This window comes from Sceloporus undulatus, chromosome 5 (genome assembly GCF_019175285.1).
Source record: "Sceloporus undulatus isolate JIND9_A2432 ecotype Alabama chromosome 5, SceUnd_v1.1, whole genome shotgun sequence".
NCBI classification, from domain to species: domain Eukaryota; kingdom Metazoa; phylum Chordata; class Lepidosauria; order Squamata; family Phrynosomatidae; genus Sceloporus; species Sceloporus undulatus.
Genome location: NC_056526.1, coordinates 168,810,027 through 168,833,692, shown reverse-complemented (window position 1 = coordinate 168,833,692; position 23,666 = coordinate 168,810,027). Strand labels below are relative to the sequence as shown.

General features: G+C 41.3%; 1 protein-coding gene across 1 annotated transcript in view; it reads right to left on the bottom strand.

The window, feature by feature from the left end:
• TACR3 (tachykinin receptor 3) overlaps positions 1-18,833 on the bottom strand; it is a 53,609-nt gene extending 34,776 nt beyond the window's left edge. The window contains exon 1 of the mRNA XM_042469158.1: positions 17,992-18,833. Coding sequence (XP_042325092.1) covers positions 17,992-18,428 — 437 coding nt within the window. The 5' untranslated portion in view covers positions 18,429-18,833. The remainder of the gene's footprint in view (positions 1-17,991) is intronic.
• Positions 18,834-23,666: the final 4,833 nt, after the last annotated feature.

The following is a 23,666-nucleotide window of genomic DNA, read 5'->3' as shown; positions in this document are numbered from 1 at the left end:
TAGGTTAAGAGTGATTTCAAATAGGACACCTTCTGACTTTTTTAATTGAATGAGGGGTACAAGACATGGATTTCCTCTCTCCCCACTGATATTTGACATATGTTTAGAAATAATTTATTATTTTATTTTAATTATTTTATTTTCTCTTTCTCTTAAATGAAATTCACACATAAAAAGAGTTCATGAACTTTGATGTTCAGGCAGGCAAAATCCTGAAATCCCAAGATTTAGACTTTGAAAATATGATTATAAATCTTCTTCACAGAGCTGATAAAATTAATTAATAGCTTTGAGGGCTATTAATCTGTCTAAATTTGAGTCTGTGCCTCTTGGGACTAATATGCCATCTGTGTTGTTTACCAATGTCATTGCTGTTATTGAATGCCATTTTACTGTTTTCGGAAATAATTATCTACTTCAACTAAATGTTGCCATTACAATAAATATAGGCAAAGTTCCTGTATCAGAAAACATAGCTATGAAGATGTTTTCTAATGATACCCCCCCTCCAAATCCTACCATTTTAGCAGCACATCCCTGGCAACAGAAGGATTTCTAAGGTGCTGGTGATTGGTGCAACAACTATAAATGTGAATTTCAAAATCTAAGATGTTGCATGTCTGGTTTACAACATTATAAATACTGATCAATATGCCAGCCATTCTGTATCCTTGTGGCATATGATACTGACATGTTCAGTAGTTACAGTACCCCCTTTTGGTTGCATGTGTTACAAGACATTAACTTTGTACTGGAAAAATCTTTGGCATTCATAGATGCATGCATTCGTTTAAATTATATTCCTGTGATGTGGAATCTATCTAAAGGTCAACATAATTGGACCCAATGTGCTGGGAAAAGACTTATACTGCAGTGTTGGAGAGATACACATATACCATATGTCATTCAAGATCATAAAATTATACTGCTTTAGCTGTATGTGAATGCATATTATATAAATATTAACGTCAAGAATATGCACTCTCAGAAATACAACAATTTTAGATGAATTATAATTACAGTGTGAGTTTATATCCTATATACTTCACTTTCCCCCTTTTTGCTTTTTCTTCTTTTCCCCATCTTTTTTGTAACTATGCTTTAAAGATCCAACACATAAAGCAAAATAATGTGACAAACTAAAATCTTCCAAAATCCTTCATAAAAAGGAAAGACATATTTTTATTTTAACATGATACCATGAAGAAAATAACACTGGCAGATTGGGAAATCTCTCAAGGGGTTTTCTTGGCAAGATTTGTTCAGAGGAGGTTTTGCCATTGCTTTCCACGAGGCTGAGACAGTGTGACCTGTCACCTAGTTTCCATGACTAAGCAAGGATTTGAGCCCTGGCCTCCAGAGTCCTAGTCCAATAGTCAAGCCAAGCTGGCTCTATTGAGGCATAATGGATTTGAATTTACAAGAGTAAATTCATGATTTTCCTCTTCTAAAACTATATACAACACCAGGCTAAATTAACTCTTGTTATGAAATGAGAAGTTTCTATTTGCAGTACGTTTCATATCATGTGCTCTACAGTTTTCTTTACAGCATGGTAGTAATAACTGTAAATGGATTTATCATGCCTGCCATCCATGACAGATAAAGGTTATGACTTCTACAAATAAGAAGTCATATTCATTAGTTTTCCCTTTCTGTTTCAGGCATGGGTTTGGTCAAATGGATGGCAAAAGAAAAACAGGGAAAAAAAAAACAGAGTAAGAGAAATCACATAACTCAGTGTAGGTCACATATCTCACAAAAATACCCATATCTTCCAAAGTTAAAATATCACAATGGCATCTCTATCATATCTGTAAAATAAAATGTAAATACTTCATTGAAATTCATTATGCGGTAGGTTGCTATACATGACCATTGTGGCTATACATGACCATCATGTTTTAAATGTGAAAGCCATTGGCATACAAAAGTGATCAAATTCATATTTTCAAGTTTCATTTTTAACTAACTTTTTTTCCTCACTAGGCTTAAATCCTAGGCATGTGTTAAAAGTAGTTCAGATCAAAGCAACATTCTTCCCAGCTCAGAGGAAGAAAAAATAATCACTGAATTATTATTAATCATTAATTACAATGTCCATTGGGATAACAAAAGGAACTAGCATATGACACTGACTGCATTATGAAGTTATAGGAATAAACCCTTGAAAATTGAAGACCTCAGACAATGTCAAGAACTAAACAAAACACTGCCACTTCCCTATCATAAGGTTATTTAGAGCACCTTCCTATCAGGGTCGCCATCATCTCTTCTTCATGCATTCCCCACTACTGGATATTCCTATCATTAGGGGCAGCCTTGCCATTAGGAAAAATGATGCAGCTGTCTCATGAAGAAGATCTGAGTTGTCAGGAAAGGTCAACAAACAGTTAGTTATTTAATAAGAGCAGAGATTATAAAGTTCCATCAGGCATAGTTGCATCTAGATCTCCTTCCCCACAAACTTAATCTGTTTGCTGGCTGGATGCCCATCCCCACAGCCATTCCAATGGCCAGGGGAGGCCAGGGGAAAGGCAAGGGAGATCAAGCCAGATGGTTCTGTTCCTGCTGAGGTCCAGGAGGATACCTTTTTCTTCTTGCAGGTGACTGAAGGAGCTGGATGCCTAATTGTTTTTTTATCTCTTGCATTCTGCTCCACCAATGAGTAGCTGCAGAGGTGGGCAACCAGCCAGAAAACAGGTAAGTGGCTCAGTGAGGGAAATGTAGCAGATGGAGGTGCTGAATTCCTCCATCTGCCACAACCTCAATGTTACTATGTGTGTCACTAACCTGATGCCAGCCGAATTCTTACAGCATTTTTGATTGCAAGGAAAGGTGTTTCTGAGAGCTCTGTCTGGGACAGGAGCAGCTGGTGGCTTCCATATCAGAGATATAGTAGATCCACTCTCTGTTCTGTTTCAGACTTGAATGGATCATGCCAAAACTACCTGGAGAACAATGTTCAGCACCTTGGACAGCTCCTTAAAATTTCAGGAAAAGGGCCTGAGAGGACTGTATGCTGTTGTTTTTTTTTGCTGTAAAATAGAGGTAGATATCCACAGCTTTACAGGCCTATAATTCCTGACCATTGACAACACTGGCCAGGGATGATGGGAACTGTAGGTCCCAAACATCTGGGGTGTCCCATCTCTACTGTACAGAAAAAATGCAGACCTCAAGATGAATGCTGAACTGAAGCTAATATGAGGCACTTGACCTAGTGGAATAAGAACCATGTAGCTTCAAGGGTCTAAATACTCCGAAGGCACAAGATACCACCTGATCTAGGCAGGGTCAGCTTTGATTAGTACTTGGATGGGAGACTGCCAATGAATACCAGGTGCTGTAGGATATATTTTCAGAGGGGGGAATTGGTATTGCCATGGTTCTCTTGATTATCAGTTTATCCACTTCTCCCTTTTCTTTCTGTCTCTTTTCAAGTATTAACCAGCCAGTAACCAGCTCAGCAGTAAGTCAATGGTGGTCTTGCCTCAAACTGTATATTTCCCTGGTTTGTTTCCAATGTTCTTCCATTCCTGGATCCTCCATTAGCCCCCTGTTACTTTCATTTGGGACTCTGAAGGCACCTGATTTGATCTGATCTGATCTGATCTAGGAAACTAAGCAGGATGAGCTTTGGTTAGTACTAGGACAAGAGTCCACCAAGAAATACCAGGTGTTATAGGCTCTATTTCAAAGAAAGGCAATGGAAAACTAACTGTATTCCTCCGGTGATCAGAAACAGTTAGCCTCTGGAATGCTCACACTTAATGCTTGCGGCTTTGAGCAATGGTCGGCAATTCCCGTAGGTGGGCAGAACATATATTGTCCCCATCCCGAACCCAATGGCAGCAGCACCTTCCCCCCATGTCACTATGATTTAGAAGCATAGTGACAAATGTAAAGGAGCAAGATTGCTTGTGTGGTGATGCTGTAGTAGCAAATTTAGCAGTGGCAGTAAGGGAACAGCCTTGCCTTAAAGGGACATTGATTTTGTTTCTTAATTCAAGCAACATTTTGTAGCAGAGCCACATATGTCTATGGCCCTCAACAGACCAGCAAAATATGCTGGTGTGGGGGCATGGTGCCCGCCTGCTGTTTGCCCCCAGGCTGGCATCATACCGCCCGACCAAACACATGGTGGGTGGCATCACACTATGTCTTTGGTGCAGTGTGTAGATACGCTGCACCAAAAAGCCATAGAAAAGCTGCAGCAGTGGCTATGACACCTTTTTTGCATTGCAAAAAGAAGCCACTTTTTGTGGCGTCTTTTTGTGCCATGGACCTAAAAGGTTGGGGACGTGGCATGTGGTTGCTGTGTCCCCAACCCAGTGCTTCCAGGGGTGGCACAGTGGCGCCTCTTAATGGTGGTCTGCCGAGCCCCTATATTACTTCACATATCACAGATCAAGTTTGAGAAGTTGAAGGCTTTCATGGCCGGTATCCATAGTTTTTTGTGGGTTTTTCGGGCTGTGTGGCCATGTTTTAGAAGAGTTGAGAAGCTTGCTCAAACTGACACAGTGATTTCATATGTAAATTGAGACTTGAAATGTCTTGGTGAAACCTGGGCAAACTTTAACTATACAGAAGTTCAACTCATCCAGTCACGTCAAATCAATGAGATAACAGCAGTCTAACTCTTTTGGCACTAAAATAATTCTTTGTAAGTCTCATCACACAGTTAAGTCATAAGGTTATTCCAAGAAGCATACAGAGGAACTGAATGTTCAAGCCTGGTGTACTTTATCATCATTTGCAGAAAGAACTAATTTGAAGCTCTAAAATGTTACAGAATGCAGATTATTCTGTGTACAGCAGCTTCTCAAATTTACTGTCTTTTCAATACCCCTCTAAGGCACTGCATACAAAACCCCACTAAAGTGATTATAATAAAAGTCCAGTTGAAACTACAGCTATGTCAAAAGCATGAGTTTTGGCATATGGGTTGGGGTTGTGACCTATTTGAATATGTGGGATGCAGGGTTTTTTGGGGAGAAATGTTCATCCTTGAACCATTTTGTACTTTTTAAGGGTTTAAGTTACCCCTCTCTTCTCCTGCTTGAGCCTCCAGATCCACTGAAATCAAAAGAACAAGCCATCTTGTACCACACAACACTATGAATTGGTAAATCTGTCAGTTGCACTTTATCCCACATAAAATTTTGTTAAACCTGGAATATAAGAAAATGATGAATGCTGATCAAGTCTTCCAAATGATGGATATAACCAAAACTATGATGTACCTGTCTGACAGATCCTATACAAAAAGCCTACCAAGGCTGTCAAGTTAAATCAAGAAAAAAGCCAGGCTAGTATGCCTTTAACTGAAGAACAGCTTTAGTCAATGTTATTTATCTAGGAACAATCTACAACACTGGTTTCCAACCTTTGGTGCTCCACTTGGTTTGCACTTCAGCTCCTAGAAGCCCCAACCAACTTGGCCAACTGTCAGAAATGATGGGATCTGAAGTCCAAATCATCTTAAAATTAAACCTTTTTGCACATGAAAATAAAAGAAATGAAATGAAAGAAAACACTTACATCCCTACCAAGAGTAATTTATATTACTCTAGGGAACAAACCAAAGGGACAAACTGAGTAAGTATTTCTACATCTGCAATTCAGTGAATCCACATTTTCTTACAACCCAAATAATATTTTAATATATGGAAAGAAAGATGTGTGAAGCAATGCTGTAAGACCTTAGAAATAATAAAAATAATACAGTACTAAAAATTCTAATGAAGTCCTGTTTGTGAGTATTTGACATAAATGGTGGAACAAGCATTCCCTTTGATTAGACCATATACATTTGGGACATGAATTTTCATTGAAGAGATTGGTATGCCTGTATTCTATTGCTGAAGCATCAGATCAACAATTCTGTTAAAAGAAACCCATGTGACACCAGAAACAGGTTGCAGTTGGAGACCTAAAACAGAACATCCAAACTTATACTCCTATTAGTTAGCAACAAGCAAATGCTACTCAGCTCCATTACTGTAAAGATCAGCAAAGGAGTAGTTTGCAATATACTATATGTACACTGGAGACAAATAAAACTAATTGTCCATAAAACAACTTCTTGCAAAGATTTTTTTTAAAGAAAGAGGAAATATCTGAGGCAGAGATAATCTTTTTTAACCCTCTTTGGAAATATCATTTTAAGACAACACTAGAAGAAAATATATTTCGGTAGAAACCCAGGAGAAACAATCAACTTATTTAGCAATGTAAGCATCAAGGACATCTAATATATAATATTGTTTCAGTCCTACTAGATGCATACACATAAAACGCTGCGTGGGCACAGATGTACATTGTGAGGTAGAATGAAGAAATCCATTTAGATTTGGTTGCTGTATGAAAAATAATTAACATAAGTAAAATGAGGGAAATAGAAAAATAAAATCCCAGCAACTTCATTCAATACTGAGTGAAGAGCTGAGCTGAGACTGGCTTGGAGAGCCAGGAGCAACAAAAGGGTCTCCCCCCCCCCCCCCCGCACTCCATTCAAGGCAAGAGAATGACAAAGGAGATGGTGAGGCTGCTGTTCAGTAAGAATGGTAAAATGCTAACACATCATAGTGAAAAAGTAGAACTACTTAGTACCCATTTTGCTTCAGGCTTTTCCCAAAAAAGAGAACCGTGAGCTTCCATGTAGCAGCAGAGAATGTGGCAAAAGATCTGGATTGCAAATCAAGATTGATAGGGAGTTAGTCAGGAATCACCTAGCTAATCTAAATGAGTTAAAATTTGCAGGGCCAGATGAACTGCTTCCCAAATTAATTAAGGAACTTGCTGGTGTACTCTCTGAACTTGCCATCATTACTGAGAAATCTTGGAGGATGGTGAGGTGCCAGAAGACTGGAGAAAGGCAAACACTGTCCCTCTCTTCAAAAAAACAAAAAAGAAAAGAAAGACAGTTTTGAGGAGAGACCAGTCAGCCTGACCTCAATCTCAGGAAAATATTAGAACAGATTATATAGGAGTTTGTCTGCAAGTATCTCGATGACAAGAGATGAAAAGTATGAATTAACATAGCTTTGTCAAGAATAAAATCCTGTCAAACTAATCTTATCTCTTTTTTAAAATCAGATCCCTAGTTTAGTAGATGTTGGGAATTCTGTGGATGTCATTTATCTGAATTTCAACAAAGCAGGTGATAAAGTCCCTCGTAATATTTTGATTAGCAAACTGATTAATTGTGGACTAGATTGGAACACTATCAGATGCATCCACAACTGGCTAGAAAACTGTGCTGATAAGAGTAATAATCAAGGGCTGCACTTCAGACTGGAAGGAAGTCTCGAGTGGAGTGCTGGAGGGTTCTGTTCTAGGGCCATTAATCTTCAACATTTTTATCACTGGCTTACATGACACAGTGAAGGAAATCCTTAGCAAGTTACAGGATAACACAAAATTGGGAGGGATGGCTAATACATTAGGAACATATTTCAAAAGGCCTTAATAAACTCAAAAATAAATTCCAGTATCCATTGGGGACTGGTTTCAGGATCCTGTGCACATAGCAAATCATGATGATTGCATCCCTACTAATAATATGGTGTAAAGCAGCAGTGGAGGCTGCCATATTCTTTAGTCTCCATCATCTCTGGGGGGCTGTCAGCCATTCCCTTCTGCCTTTGGAACAAAAAAGCAGAAATGTCAAGGTGATGGCTGTGGAGCTTCTGTTCCTAGCCACTTCTGTGGGCCTCAAAGGTGCTTTTGCTCCTTCATTCCAAAGGCAGAAGCAGGTGACTGGTGGGCTCCTGAGAGTTAGGGTAGCCTGAAGAAAGCATGCCTGGTGGCTGGGGCTTGGTGCTACCTCCGCTGTTGTCCTGTGCCATATTATTAATAGGGAGTTTTGTCTTTCTGGGACCCTGCATTCACATATCTCTCCTGTGACTCCAGGTTTATTCCCTACTGACCCAGAGATTAGGACCAAGTCTAATGGTTTTAAGTTATAGGAGGGTAGTTTTTGAATGTACCTTAGAAGGAACGTCTTGATAGTTAAAGTGGTATGGTAATGGCGATGTCTCCTCTGGACATCTTGGGAAAGAGGCTGGTCAGCTACCTGTTGGGTATGTTCATAGTTCATCATACCTTATGGATGCAGTTTGCAGGAGGCTGTTTACATTAATAAAAAGGAGGGGAGTGCCACATAATGAGGGATGATCAGTTCCTGCCCCTCTTTCTTTCCTTCATCTTTTCTATGTGTAGGAATTTCTCCTAGTGTCCTTGCCTAAGAAAACCCTATGAAGTTCATGGGATCACATAAGTTTACAGCCAATGTGAAGGCACACAGGCACTCACACATGTACACATGTACACACATACACATTCTTGTAAAAGTTCCTAGCAAATTAAAATTCTTGTTAAATTCCACAGATTCAACAGTAAAAACAACAACAACCTGGTTCTTTCCCTTCTAGTTCTGCTATGGTGCAGCACAATTCGGCTAATAATATGAGTCCGCTAATAATATGAGTTGTTTTTTAAACGTTGTGGAAAATTAAAATTACTTTCCCACTCTTCTAGTTGCAGGACCTAAAGAGGCTGTTTCAGGTATCTGCCCTTCACCAAAAGGGGTACCATAGGTACTTACTTCCATCTCCCTGCTACACTACCTGCCAAATGACCACCTATTTAAGACACCACCCTAGGCCAATTGTCCAAGTCCCTACCAACAGTGAAGGGGTAGGGGAAAAAGCAGGGAGGGGGAGATTCCTGCCTTGCCCCACAGCAACCAGCACTGCTCACACTATGGTAGAGGCAGGAGGGTGGGTTAAAGGAAGAGAAGGCAAAGAGGAAAAAGAAGGGTGGCAAGGCCTTAAATAGGCTGACCCTTCACTTCGGACCCCCCCCCCTCCCCCATGCTCCCTGTCATGGCACTGTGTACCCTGGCATTAAATTGGTTTTGTTTCCTTTGAGGCCAGAAAAACTGTCTCTCCCATTGCATGGCTGTGCTGGGCTGGGGGTGGGTGGGTGGGTTCAGTTTTGCATTCTGAACTCAGTTTGCAACAGCTGAAATAACCTGGGGACAAAGGTGCAAAGTAGGAGGAGGAGAGAAAACTGGGGACACTTGGAAGGTCCTGTATAAATAAAACACGTCTGTTAGCAAGGAGAGTGCTTTTACTGGAAAACAACCCTAAAGATTAAGAAATATTGTGGGAAATTAAAATTACTACTCCCACAGGTATGCTTATGTTTGATCTCACAGGAATACTATTGCTCTATGCTGCTTCATCCAGGAGGCCTCTTCCACCAAATGGTCCTACTGAAGCAGGAGGGTGTTAGGCAGAACCCATTTGTTGAGTCCCCTCCTCAGATCTCTAGCTCACTCTAGCGAAAGTGAGAACTTCCCCTCTTACGTTTCCATGACTTTTGCTCAGGACCTGTTACTGACCTGTTTGAACCACAATCATCAATACAGCTCATTGCTGGCTGTCATGTTCTTTCTTTCTTACTGCTGCAGCAACAGGACAGCTCCCGCTGATATAGAATCCAGATTTCCTTGAGGCCTCGTGTAGTGCTTCCTTATATTGGTTATTAAAACATGATCTGAATGTCATTTGAATCATTCATACCATTTTCCTTCTTTAGTTTGGTTTAAAAAAATTAAATGGCAATTATCGCTCATGAATTTTAATACTGCATATAATATATCAGACACACTGGGCAGAGTTCAGGTAAGTGATCTGCCTCCAAAATAACACTTAATAAAACACTTTGCTTAATGCTTTCCACAGAAAGAAGAGCAAACAAGTGGCTTCCACTCATTCAAGCTCCTTAGGTTTTCTTTGGAGAGAAAATAGAAAGGTTGGATAATTTCCTATTTTAACAGAACATGACACAAGTGGGGTTCATGGCTGAGAGGGGAATTGAACTCTGGTCTCCAGAGTCACAATCCAGCACTAAAAAAACCCTACACCACACTGGGTCTCTGAATACAGTTTACAGCAAATGAAATAAGCTGAGGACAAAAGAAGAAAGCAAGAGGAAGGGAGAGAAACTGGGACAGCTGAAAAAGTGGAACATATAATTAATTGGGACTGTCCCCACCAAACTGGGACAGTTGCATAGTATAGCATTGCATCGCTGAGCGCTAGAAAGTTATTTTTAAATGCTTGAGTCCAACTCTTGCTCCCAGCACCAAGGATTCAAAGCTTAACTTTAAAAAAGAACATGAAAAGGGGATGATCAATTAGTGCTGAACAAGAATACTCCCCAGGGCAACATTTTCTCTCACATTCCACATGGCAACATTTTTTCTCCATGGACATTTTTGCAAAGCTCAAATTCCAGGAACATGTTTTTAATGCTCAAATGAGACTTGTAGACACATGCATTCTGTCATCTGAGAAGTGTAGACCATATCAGCGGGTGCCAGGCAGGTTGCCTGAATCCCACAGCTTTGACCTTCAGTAAAGGGGAATGACTGCAGGAGGTGGCCGCTGTTCTCTTCATATCAGGTCAGCAGTTGTGCTGGGGGTGGGGGGGAAGGGCTCCCTCCCTTTGTTTAATGGCAGAGCCAGTCCTGACACTATGGACCTTATGTAATGGTCTTTAGTTCATGAATGCACATGTCATCAGAAAGACAAATGGCCCTTATTAGTTTTACTGCAACAGGTTGAAATGATTACTTCTGGAAGGTAATATGGTTTTGTGGCTTATGCCCAAGATTGGTTACATTTAATCCACATGTATTAGTTATTCCTTGTAAATCTTCACATATGTAGACTCGTGAATAGCCTCTTTCTAGAATTACATAGAATAATCACTACTTGACAGAGTAACTCAGGGAAAAACTATTTTTCCGACATCAACAATCAACTTTTAATGTGCGACCCTGCAGTAGGGATTATTTAGCATTCTGACAATCTACTCTAGAAATATGTTTCTAGCCTTCAATGATGCAGAGACACATTTTAATGAAACATCTAGTATTGGGTTGAAGAATTTTAAGGAAATAAGGAAAAAGAATTTCCACCCGGACAAGAATACAAACACCACTCTGTTGCCACTCAACATGATCAGTACTCAGTGGATTGTTATTGAACTTACTTTTTTTCACAGTAAAAGGCATTCACTTGATGTTTATTCTTATCTCTTTTGCATGAATGCTGGAATACTCTTCAACATTTTACAAATAAAAACAGGGCAAGCAACATCAGAGTGTGAGCAAGATGACAAAAGTTATAAATAAGGAAGAACAGTTAAACTAGGACTGGCTGCAGCATTTTGCTTTTGCCTGAACCAACTGAGAGGTGCAAAATTCCACTCCTCCTCTCCTCTTCTTCCTGATGAGTTAAAAGAATGCAAACTACTTTTGCACTTTAAACCCAGTTTGCAGCAACAGAAGTACACAGAAGAGAAAGGGGAAAGTGAGACGAGGAGAGAAAATTGGGATATTAAAAAAGCAGTTGAAAAAAATGAGACGATAGAGGATCAAATTGGAGGATATGTGGTGATTGGTGCTAACATAGGGTTGTAAAATTTTAAAGTCCAACACTAAGAAGAATCCAAAAATGTAAACAGATAGATAGATAAACTGACTGATAGATCTTCACCAGAAGCAAGCCTTTTTGTAAAGCTAATGGGTCTTGTCAATGCAACACCAAGCCACCCCGACAGGTAATTCATAAAAACAGTGTTGCCGGGAAAACCCATTTCCCCTCCACCTACTATGGGGAGTCCAACGAAACTCAGAAGGAACTAGAGAATCCAAGGGGAATGACAACTGAGATCATAATTTTTGTTAGCAAAATAAATTAAAAAAATAAATAAATCCCACTACAGAATTATAGTGCTATTCATTTAAAAAAATCCTACAATTGAAAAAGTAGGATGATTGAGGACTAATCAGGACTGTTCTCCTCAAGCCTCCCCAGGTATTCACAACTCTAGTCTGGAGGGAATCTTACCCTGAGAGCCACCCACAGTATGCAAGAATACTCACAGAAGAAGAAGGAAGGACTGCAGCTGTCTGTCAAAGCCATTCTTGTTGGCAAACACAGATTTACTGCCATGCCATCTAGGGAATGGTGCTTCAGAATGGCAAGCTGTCTCCAACTATTCATCTCCTTTGAGTGAAAGTAATTTTTTAAAAAAAAACAAAACCAAAACCCAAACACTAATGCATTTAGTTTACAAAGGAAGATAATACCTTTCTTCCCTGGATCTGAAAGTAGCATATTCATCTTTCTTCAGTTATATTGGTACAATTTCTGCAGGGAGTCAGGAAATTCTCGGAAGTGCTATCATGACGCTACACACCATCCAAACAGACTTGTCTTATCTCCCACAGAGGAGATTTTTGAGATTTTGTTTTGACTGGGGATAATGGCTCCTTAAGGAGATAAAGTTTTCATTGTGGCAAACCTTAGGTTGATCTCTACATTCAAGCAGCAGACTCAGAAATGACTCAGTGGGAAAGGCAGAACAGCACTCAAGTGAATCACCAGGAGCATTAACAGAATAAAGACATAACAATAATGCAGAAAATATAGCAAGGACTGACAGATATAATTTGGAAAAAATCTTGGAATAATCCCACCACTTGCCATATTTTTAAAAGGTTATATACTCCAGTATCCCACAAAGTGTCTCTGGGAGTTATCTGCCTCAACGATCACTTCTGTGGGACAGAAGAACAATTTCTTTGCAACAACGCATTGGGATAGTGTAAAAAGTAGATACTAAGTGTGGTGGGAGGGATTGAAGACACAGGTGGGGCCCTATCTCTGGCCCTACAGATACTGTTGGATTCTACTTTCCACCAGCCCCAGACAACAGATCAGTGGTTGGGAATGATGGGAGTTCTAATTCAGCATAGACGGCTGTATGTTCTTCACCCTTGATTTAAAGCACACTGAACAGGGATACCATTGGGAGCCTATGGGGATAACAGCCTCCATGCATATTTTAGATACTATTCAATGACTCTTTTGAAGCTTTTATATCTTCAGACTCTTCTATCCATTGAGTTAAAATCATTGAATGTAGAGCAATGGAATCTTAGAGATGGGACCACAAGGACCTTCTAGTCAAACCCTCTGCTATGCAGTAACACACAATCACCACACTCCTAAAAGATGCCCATCCAACCTCTGCTTAAAGACATCCAAAGATATTGTCACAGAATCTTAAAATTAGAAAAATGTACAAGTTATGGACACCAAAGTCTGAAATCTTTGTACAACTGTTTTTTCAAAATATTCTACCTTCCTATGACAAGGGAACTCAAAACATTATACCTGGCTTCCCAGGAGATCTTTCTTCCAACTTTGCTTAGAAAAATGATATGTATCATGCACTCCTGTCCTGGAACCATAAATCAAGCAACTTTTATAGATAATACAGATACAATAGCTATGCAGGTATTTTGGGGTGTCTAAAGAATAACTCCTTTGAGTGAAAGTATTTTTTTTTAAAAAATCCAAACACTAACGCATTTAGTTTGTGAAGGAAGTAAATACCTTTCTTCCTTGGAACTGAAAGTAACAAACACAAGGGTGATATGGGAATAAACTTCCATATATAGGAAATACACTCATATTGAGTGTATGAGGCAGACTATACAGGAGAAATGTTAGGTGTTTTGTAGGGGATGCTTCATCCTCAGTGGCAGGATAAGGCACTTGCTCTCTTCCCCACTCAGATCATGAAATCAGTTCTTCAGGTATCCTTGTACAGTTGGCCCTCCATATCCACAGATTTTTTTATCCACAGATTGAAGCATCCCCAGCTTGAAATCCACACAAACACACACAAAACAAAAACCTTGATTTTGCCATTTTATATAAGGGACATCATTTTACTATCCACTGTATTTAATAGGACTTGAACACCCATGGATTTTGGTATCCACAGAGGGTCCTGGAACCAAACCCCAGCAGACACCAAGGGCTTACTGTTACCTCAAGTACCAGGTCCTCTGGTGACATGTCTCCACACACCCCAAAATTGTGAAAATTGTATGCAACATGCCATCTACTTGTTGGCCACATCATTTCAACCACAGAGTTCTTGAAATATTCTAACTGTCATGAAACAAAATGTGTTTATGCCCATATCTGCCAGTCTTATAAAACAGACTTTCAACTGATAGTTCCCTTGGGAAGAATGATTCATTTTCATCTACATAGGAAGAGAAATATTTATCAAATTATAGGCTATTTCCCCATCTCCTTCTGACAAAAATAGGTGACACAGATTATGTCCTCAGGCAGATAAATAACTTTTGTGGCCATATTTAAATTTGTCAATTACAGTACTTACAAGGGAGGATAAGCTTAGAATACAAATGTACTCAAAGAACTTTGAATACAAATACACTCCAAGATTACAAATGCACTCCAGGTGTCACACACTTAGGCTCTGTGCTACACCTGTCTGCCTGTTTGGCAGCTGGTGGACATATCTACTAAGGAATTTTTTTTATCAACCTGGTAACCCTCCCATGATCATGCTGGTTGGGGAGTGATGGAGACTGCAGCCCCACACATCTGAAGAACTGCTTGGTAGATCTCACACCAATCCATCTTTAAATAATCTGACCAGAGCATGTTGAATTCAAAGGCCTTTTGTCTGATCTAGAAATTTAGTCCTGACATTTTTTGATACTTCCAGCATTGTGCTTGCAATTTAAATACAGGAAGCAAAGCATGGGGATATCTGACAGCTGCATCTAAAGTATGCACAGGCTCCATCTCCTTTATCCAAAATGCTTGAGACCAGAAACATTTTGGATTTTTGGATGTTGGGATATTTGCAAATACATAACAAGATATCTTGCAGGTGGGATCCAAGTCTAAACATGAAATTCATTTATGTTTTGTATACATAAGAGCTGGAATGATAATAGTTTGCCTTTGAGTATGTACAGAACAACTTACCCCACATTATGTGACATCACACATAATGCCTACACATTATATGACTTTTAATGAACCAGAACAATCTGCCTCTGAACATATACATAATATATCCCCTCCTTTTTAAATAAGTCCAGCCCATTTTACACACTTCAGATTTTGCAACGTCTTCCCCAGCATGGAAGGCAGGGCAGATCTCCCAAATCCTCTGATATTAAAATACATGAAAAAATAATTAAAAGACAGGATAGTGCCCCTGTTTGTGAACCCTCCACAAATGTCATGTTCATGGCATTTCATAACATCTCATCTCACACGTAGAATAAATTCAGGGAGCTTCTATGTGGATAGCTCCTATTGCAAACAATCAAAACAGCCCCGAGGAGAGACATTCTATTAATTCCATTCTTAATGGATTTTCTCTGACTAAAAAACATAGGAAAAGCAGTCAGAAAAAAAGGGGGGAACTCAAATGAAAGGCAGTGATGGCAACACCCTAAAAAATAATAATTAACCAAGAGTGATTGCATGATAAAAGTCCCATCTCAAAGCTAATCTCTTTGGATCATACTCAGAGCTTGGAAAAAATTCCTTTTTAAAAAAGCTACAGCCCCTAGAATCCTGACATCCACAATCATATCAGTTTTGGGGGGATTCTGTGAGCTGGAATGCCTAAAAAAGAACTCTTCTAAGCTCTGATCTTCCCACGGCACAAATGAGGACCAACAGTGAAAGCTCTAACTGAACTCTTCCGGCTAATGCTGAGAGACAACAGGAGGGAGACAATCTCATTCATCATGAACTTTCAGAATAACTAAAGCATCCAGAAGTGACATTTGTATGCTTGACAAATATTCTACCCCAGTCCTGGTGGATGCACATCTCAGCATGAAAAACACCACATATTTCTTATGCCAGCTGGGGGTGGAAAATCCGAGACTGGATAACATTATCCTGTACAATTGCAGCAGATATGGGGAATGGAAAATGAGGACAGTGAATGTTTTCTGAAGCAGAGCAGAGAGAGGAAACAATATACATAGGACTCCATTCTCCTGCTGTAACTTAGATGTAGCTCTTTATCTTGAGAGTGACACTTAAAAAAAACAACCGGACTCATTTAAACCACCTGATATACTTGCATAGATCTGAACACAACAGACTCTTCCTTCAAGGAAAGATGGCTAGTGAAAGTGTGTGTATGTGTGTGTGTGTGTGTGTTGTGTGCCTTCAAGTCTTTTCCGACTTGTGGCAACCCTAGGACCCTATCACAAAATTTTCTTGGCAAGTTTCTTCAGAGAGGGGTTGTCATTGCCATCTTCTGTGGCTGAGAGAGTGTGACTTGCCCAAGGTCACTCAGTGGGTTTTCATGGCTGAGCGGGAATTCAAGCCCTAGACTCCAGAGTCATAGTTCAACACTCAAACCACTACACTCTGCTGATATGTGCCTCCAAGTTGCCTGCTGACATATGGTGAACCCATGAATGTCATAATGTTTCTAGGGGCAAAAAATACTCATTGTCTTCTTCTGAAATATAGCTGGTATTTCTTGGCAGTCTCCCACCCAAGCCCTATTCAAGGCTGATCAGGTAGGATCTAGTGCCCTGAGGGTAAGTCCTAGCTCATGAAGAGGTCAGGGAAGAAAGGAAGTTGGAAAGAAACCAGGGGAAAATGACATTACTGACCTACTTGCTTAGCTGCTCATTGGTGAATGGATGTCATATTGAGGATGGAGCAAGCCTGTTTTCTGCTGCTCCAGAACATGGGATGCAAACTACAGGAAAAGAGACTCCACCTCAACATGAGGAAGAACTTCCTGACAGTAAGAGCTGTTCCACAGTGGAAGACACGCCCTTGGAGTGTGGTGGGGTCTCCTTCTTTGGAGGTCTTTGAACAGAGGCTGGATGAACATCTGTTGGGGATGCTTTGATTGTGAGTTCCTGCATGGCAGGGGGGTTGGACTTGATGGCCCTTGTGGTCTCTTCCAACTTTATGATTCTATGAATAATAATAATAATAATAATAACTGCTATATTATTATTATTATTATTATTATTATTATTATTATATGCTGCCCTGGAGTTGTGGTGGAGTCTCCACCTCTGTTTAACACTCCCTAAAGAAGGAGACTCCACTGCCCTCCAAGGGAGTGTGTTTCACTGTCAAACAGCTCTTACTGTCAGGACGTTCCTCCTGATGTTGACTTGGAATTGCTTTTCCTGTAATTTAAATCCATTGCTCTAGGTCCTAGTCTCTGGAGCAGCAGAAAACAAGCTTGCTCCATCCCCAATATGACATCCCTTCAAATATTTCATAGAGTCATAGAATCCTACAGTTGGAAGAGACCTCTAGGGCCCCCAGTTCAACCCCAGTCTGCCATGCAGGAGCACAGAGTCAAAGCACTTCCGGCAGATGGCCATCCAGCCTATGTTTAAAAACTTCCAAAGAAGGAGACTCCATCACAACTCCAAGGCAGCATGTTATAATCTCTTTCTTAGGAGGTTTTGAAAGAGGGGCTGGATGGTTGTTGCTGCTGCTGTTGTTGTTGCTATTATTATTATTATTATTAATTTCCAAGCTAAAGCTATTTTTTAAAGGAGGGAAACTACAAGTCCCCTGACCTCCCTCCCCAGCCCTTCTTTCCCATCCCTCAGCATGCCCAACCTTATCGATACAATTCAAAGACATAGCCATGTTAGTCTGTAGAGAGTAACTGTAGTTAGACTGTAGAGAGATCTAGTAGCACCTTTGAGACTAACTGGAAGAAGGAAGTTGGCAGTAGGAGCATTCCTAGACTAAAGTCGACTTCCTCACTCCACCAAAAGCACCCCTTTAGACGAAGACACAGAGCAATGGATGCAAGCTCCAGGAAAAGAGATTCCAGCTCAACATCCCTTGAAGGGCGGTGGAGCCTCCTTCTTGGAGGTCTTTACAGAGAGGCTGGGTGGCCATTTCTTGGGGGTGCTTTGGTTGAGATTCCCTTGTGTTTCCCCACTGTGTTTCTCTATGGGCACGTATTCCCCAATGGTCCTCCATGGAGAAGTATGCTTCTCCCATGGGCAAATATCTTTCCCTAGGGGCAAGGAGGAGGGGGTTGTGGGGGTCTGACCTGTCGACGGCGATGACGGTCATGGAGTAGATGCTGGCGAAGACGGCGGTGATGGGGAAGAAGTTCTGGAAGCGGCAGTAGGGCTGCCCGAAGGCCCAGTGGCCCTGGAGGGCGTAGAGGAAGTTGACCAAGGTGTTGAAGGCGGCCACCGAGGCGTCGGCGAAGGCCAGGTTGAGCAGGAAGGCGTTGGTCACCGTCCGCATGCGCTGGTGGGCCACGATGATCCAGATGACCACCAGGTTGCCCAGCACCGCCACCGCCACCACCCCGCCGTAGGCCACCGACCACAGGGCCACCCCCCAGGCCGGCTGGGCGAACTGGTTGGAGACGTTGGCTCCCGGAGCCCCGGCGGCAGCCCAGGACCAGTTCCCCGGGGGAAGGAGGAGGCTGGCGTTGGGGCCCGCCTCGCTCCAGGGCCCCGGAGGTAGCGAGGTCATCCTGGCGGAGCCTTCCTCCAGGCTGAGAGAGTGTGACTCCTTTCAGACCGAAGCCTAGCTGAGGAGAGACGTCTTCAGAGCAGTTGTGCCCCTGCCACCCTCTGAGGCTGAGAGAGTGTGACTCCTTTCAGACTGAAGCCTAACGAAGCTCCTGCTGCCAACTTCTTTCTTCTCGGGAGTCTCAGAGAGTGCTGCCACAAGACCTCTGCCTTGGAATCCTCCCTTCTTCGTCTGGGGTTGGGCTCAAGGTGGGGTCGAGCCCTGCTCTCCGGAGCCTTGGTCCCAAGCTCAAGCCTGGTCTTTCAAGCGGAGCGGGAAAGGGGCTCTGGCGTCGAGGATCCAGCCACGCTCACCCGGCTTCTCTCTCTCTCTCTCAAAGGAAGGGGAGCCCCTTTTATAGGCTTGGGCGAAGCTTCCCTCCTCTTCCCTCCGCCTCTCGCTTTCCTCTGCTGCCCCCCCCCTTTTCCCTGTCTTGGCAGATGTTGGAGGGGCGCCCATCCTTGGAGCCAGCCCTTCAGAAGACTCCCTTCCAGACATAGTGGGTCCTGCAGATTCCTGGGGATGGGGGAGCAATGGTCTCAAGGGGCCAAGGAGGGTGGGAAAACAGGAGCGCAAGCCCTGCTCCTCTCCCCCTGCCCTCCCTTCCCTTTAACTGGCTTCTAAGTTTGGGGCAGAGTTATTCGTGATTTTCCATATTCTCAGTGTCCCTGGAGGACTATATATCTAACATCTCTGCCCGCAAATGAGAGGTTTAGGCTTGCCTCTGCACTGTGGAAAGAATCCGCTTTGACACTGCTTTAACTGCCAGGGCTCAGTGCTATGGAACTCTGGGATCTGGAGACGAGAGGTCTCTGGCAGTGAAGGTTAAACTGCAGCTCCCAGGATTTCCTAGCATTGAGGCACATCAAGTTATAAAGAGGTTTTATTTCTACAGGGCAGATGCAGCTACCCGTTGATAAAGAAGCCCAATGGAGGTTTGACAGCACCCATGAGGCATTTCCTGCATTTTGGTTGGCTAAGAAAGGCATCACCTTTTTGTGGATTCTGGGTTTTGTTGAGTTGTACGACCTGGTCCTCCAGGACTTGTTTCATCAGATGCAAACCTCACTTTGTTCAATGGGACTTTAGGTCCCTTTCACACTAGACAATGATAGTGCCTTGATCTTAGTTTAACTACCAGGGATTCATACTGTGGAATCTGGGGATCAGTAGTTTGGTGAGGTTCTAGTGTGCAAGACTCAGCATGACAGTGGGCATAGCCATGCCTTTGAAAGACAGTCCAAAAGACAGCAAGTGGTCTCTACCAACAAACCACTTGGTTGTAGTGTTATGGAAATCTGAGCTATGTAGTTTGTTGTAGCACCAGAGCTCTCTGACAGGGAATGCTATAAATGTTATAAAACTACAAACCCCAGAATTCCATAGCATTGAGCCATAGCAGTTAAAGTCATGTCAATTCTGCAGTGCATATGCAGCCAGCGAAAGAATTCTTGGAGGGTACTAGAACTACACCTAGTTCTGGAACAAGGCAAGTGCAGATAAAATTCTACATCATTAAGGCATACAACAGTTAAAATATAATTACATTATAAATAGACTTGAAAGTAGTCTGAGAAACATACCCACTTTAAAAAGCAACAAAAATATATATATAGACAGCATGGCACATTCTTTGAGAACCTCTTCCCCACCAGCCATTCACAAAGCTTGTTTAAAACAAAACAAAACAGCCTTTCCCTGTCTCTGGAAGGATGCCCACTCATGTAATAAGTAAATAAATAAGCAAACAATCATCTGTGGTAGTAATGGGGGTAAAGAAATTGTACTTTTCTGCTACATTCTGTTTTTCAGTTGCCATCCAAGCAAACATTTCCGCAAGGTACATGGCTGAAGACTGCTGTGACATGTTTATGATAGAAAACCTCTTTGACATGGATGCTAGAAATACTGCACTATGATTTATAGTCTTGATGAGGGAGACTGGCAATTTTTCAGGGTGCGTTTTATTTTGCGATCACAACATTGATAGCATACACCCTTCTACCTGGATGTACTCAGTTTTTGCCATTCTTGGGAGATGGTGAAAAACTCACACGCCTGCATTGTTCAGCTGAACTGCAGGCTAGAGAGCTTGAAGAACTGTGTCTGTGTCTCACTTGGCAGGTATTTTGACAGATGGGGAAAAATCGTTGCACATCAGGGGGTGCTTTCTTCCTGTTCTAGATTCAGAATTCACTGACAATTGATTCACAAATATCCCCATGATACCATGTTTGTTATGGCATCTTCTTTGTGCCAATCAGTCCTCCTGAGCATGGCAGCCCTATCTGGCTTTCAGACTGAGATGATTTCTACTGCATTCATTTGTGGAACTGCTCACATTAAAAAATAAAAAAGTGAGAAACCACAGCCTGACTGCTTCTTCCTGGTTGTTCACATGTGTGCATGTCATTTTCCTGTTCTTGAAAACTAAATGAGATGCCCACTGAATGGTTTTGTGAAAGGTGGGAGGATGTACCACTGATTACAAATCCTAGGATTCTGTGAAATGAAACCCTAACCATTGAAGCTGTATGAAACTGTTATAACTATGTAGTGGATGCTCTAATGGTAGCTTGAGCACACATTTCTTCACTTTTAAGAAAAGCATTTTTCAAAGCCATGCCTGGTACCTGCTCTCCATAGTTCACCAACCATCACCTTAGCGTTGAAGAATTCTAAGCATAGGAATGTGTTGTGAATACCAGAACTTAACAAAACTCATAGTGTTACTCAAAGAACAAGTGGTGACGGGTCCCTATCTATTGTCAGTATTACTTCAAATGTTGAGGAAATTAGCTTTGCAAGAGGCTTGGGTAACCACTGGACCATGTGCACCAGTGTATGTATACCAGCACTAACTGGGAGGACTCTAGGTCTTGGGTGAATTAAGAAAGTTTTATTTATTTAGAAAATATGTGGGGTGTAGTCACACACAAGGTAGCAATTCACAGAAACAGCATAGAGAGCAGACTGAAATTGAAATATGGAAAGGGAATAGAGTTTTTAGGGGTTGCAGTGGGGTTATAGTTACCAATCTGATAAGAAGAATGTGGAAAGCTGGAATGGCTCACTGGGAGGTCTGAGGGTGACACAGAGCATACACAGAGTGTTTCTCAGTTACAGTTTTCAAGAGGGCTGGGCTGTGTGCAGAGAGGCTAGATTTTGAAACCATAAATATACCTTCAAACTAACCCTAGGAGGTGATCTATCTGGCAACGTAGCAAAGGCTGAATGATTTCTCCCAGGAATTGACAATGGGATTCCAGATGGGTTGATGCTTTAGTGTTACCAAAGCAGTGACTGGATTGGGATATCCCTGAGATGGATGGATGGGGAAGTTTGGCTGGGGACACAAATTCAGGAGGTAGGCAGAGGAAGATTGGATTACTGTTTTAGGAGCAAAGAGATCATTTGACTCAGGTTTCAAGAGGAAATACAGGTTACTTGGAGGAAGGGAGGAGCACTTTAGATGTGATGGTTTTGTTTAGCTGGGTATACACATATCACAGGGAAATTATCTTTTTTCCCCTGGGAACGTGACCTAGTGTTCTTGAGAGATCATTAATTTCTCACAAACATGCTATCTCCAGATATGAGCTGATATATGGGTCACCATTTTGCTATGCCGTTATATTTAATGGGACTTGAGCATCCACAGATTTTGGTATCCATGGGGGATTCTGGAATCAAACCCCAGCAGATACCAAGGATTGACTGTACTTTTTATTCAAACTTGAAAGTGGTGTTCTATTGCTTTAAGGCTACTCTCCTAATGTTTGGTTGGCCCCTTTAATCTCAGCCCTCTTTTCACTGGCAGGCAATTATCTTCCTATTTAAATAGGCCTTCATCTTTCAATCTGTATGAATCATAGAATCATACAATTGGAAGGGCCATTGAGTTCAACCCCCAGCCATGCAGGAACATAGAAACAAAACACCCCTGATAAGATGGCCATCCAACTTCTGTTTAAAAACCTACAAAGACGGAGATTCCACCATTCTTTGAGGACTGTCAGGACATTCTTCCTAAACACATCAACTCTTAACTATCTCTTCTCCAGACTAAAAATACCCAGCTCCCTAAATCACTCCTCATATGACATGGTTTCCAGACTAGGTTGAGATAGGAGGATATGCAACAGACTGTTTTTTTCTCTTTTGTTTTCACATGTATTGGAAGCCCATTTGAGCCTCATTTCTGAGCCTCATTTTGAGAAAGGTATGATATAAATCAAAAAAGCAAACAGACTAATAAATAAAGTGTACTGTAAAGTGCTTTTTAATTCTATAGATGGTTTAATTACATTTGACTGATTGTTTTTGGAACAAAAGTTTTAAAACTTTTTCTGCATCCCTTATTTTGGAATTCCAAAATTCAAAATACTCTAAAATCCAAAATTGTCCACAGGGATGTTGGGGACAGTGACACCTTTGCTTTCTGATGTACACAAACATAGTTCCATGCACAAAAATATTATGTATAATATTACCTTCAGGCTGTGTGTATAAGGCGTATACAAAACATACATGAATGTCATTTTTAGATTTGGGTCCCATCTCCAAGATCATTATGTAAATACAAATATTTCAAAATCTAAAATACTTTTTGTCCCAAGCATTTTGGATAAGGGAGACACAACCTGTAAAAATTCAACAGAACAATATATATATAGGTGACGATGAAGAGAAGGATGTGACTCATTTATATCCTTTCTTTCACAAGACTGAGACTCAGGGAAGGTTACATCAAAATATATATATATTGATGTAACCTTCCGAGTCTCAGTCCTGTGAAAGAAAGGATATAAATGAGTCACATCCTTCTCTTCATCTTCACCTCATTCAAAATAGGGTGATCATTTCATTTTTTTTCTCCTGTATGGTTTTTAACATCTTTGCCTGATGAAGAAGCCAGAAGAAACTTAGAAAGCTTGCAACATATATTTTGTGCATATTGGTTGGATCAATAAAAGTATCACTGTTTTGTGGATTTTGGATGTTATTGTACATTGCTGCGTGGCCAACATGGCTACCCCTGAATATATACACATCCAAAAAGGGTAACCTTGCCAAACTCTTGCTATATTATTCCTATTCCTCCTGACTATCCAGAATGATAAAGTTTGCCCTTTATATCTCATACAAAGAAGAACATGCAGAAAGTCAGATAAGTCATCCCCTTGAGACTATGCCTCA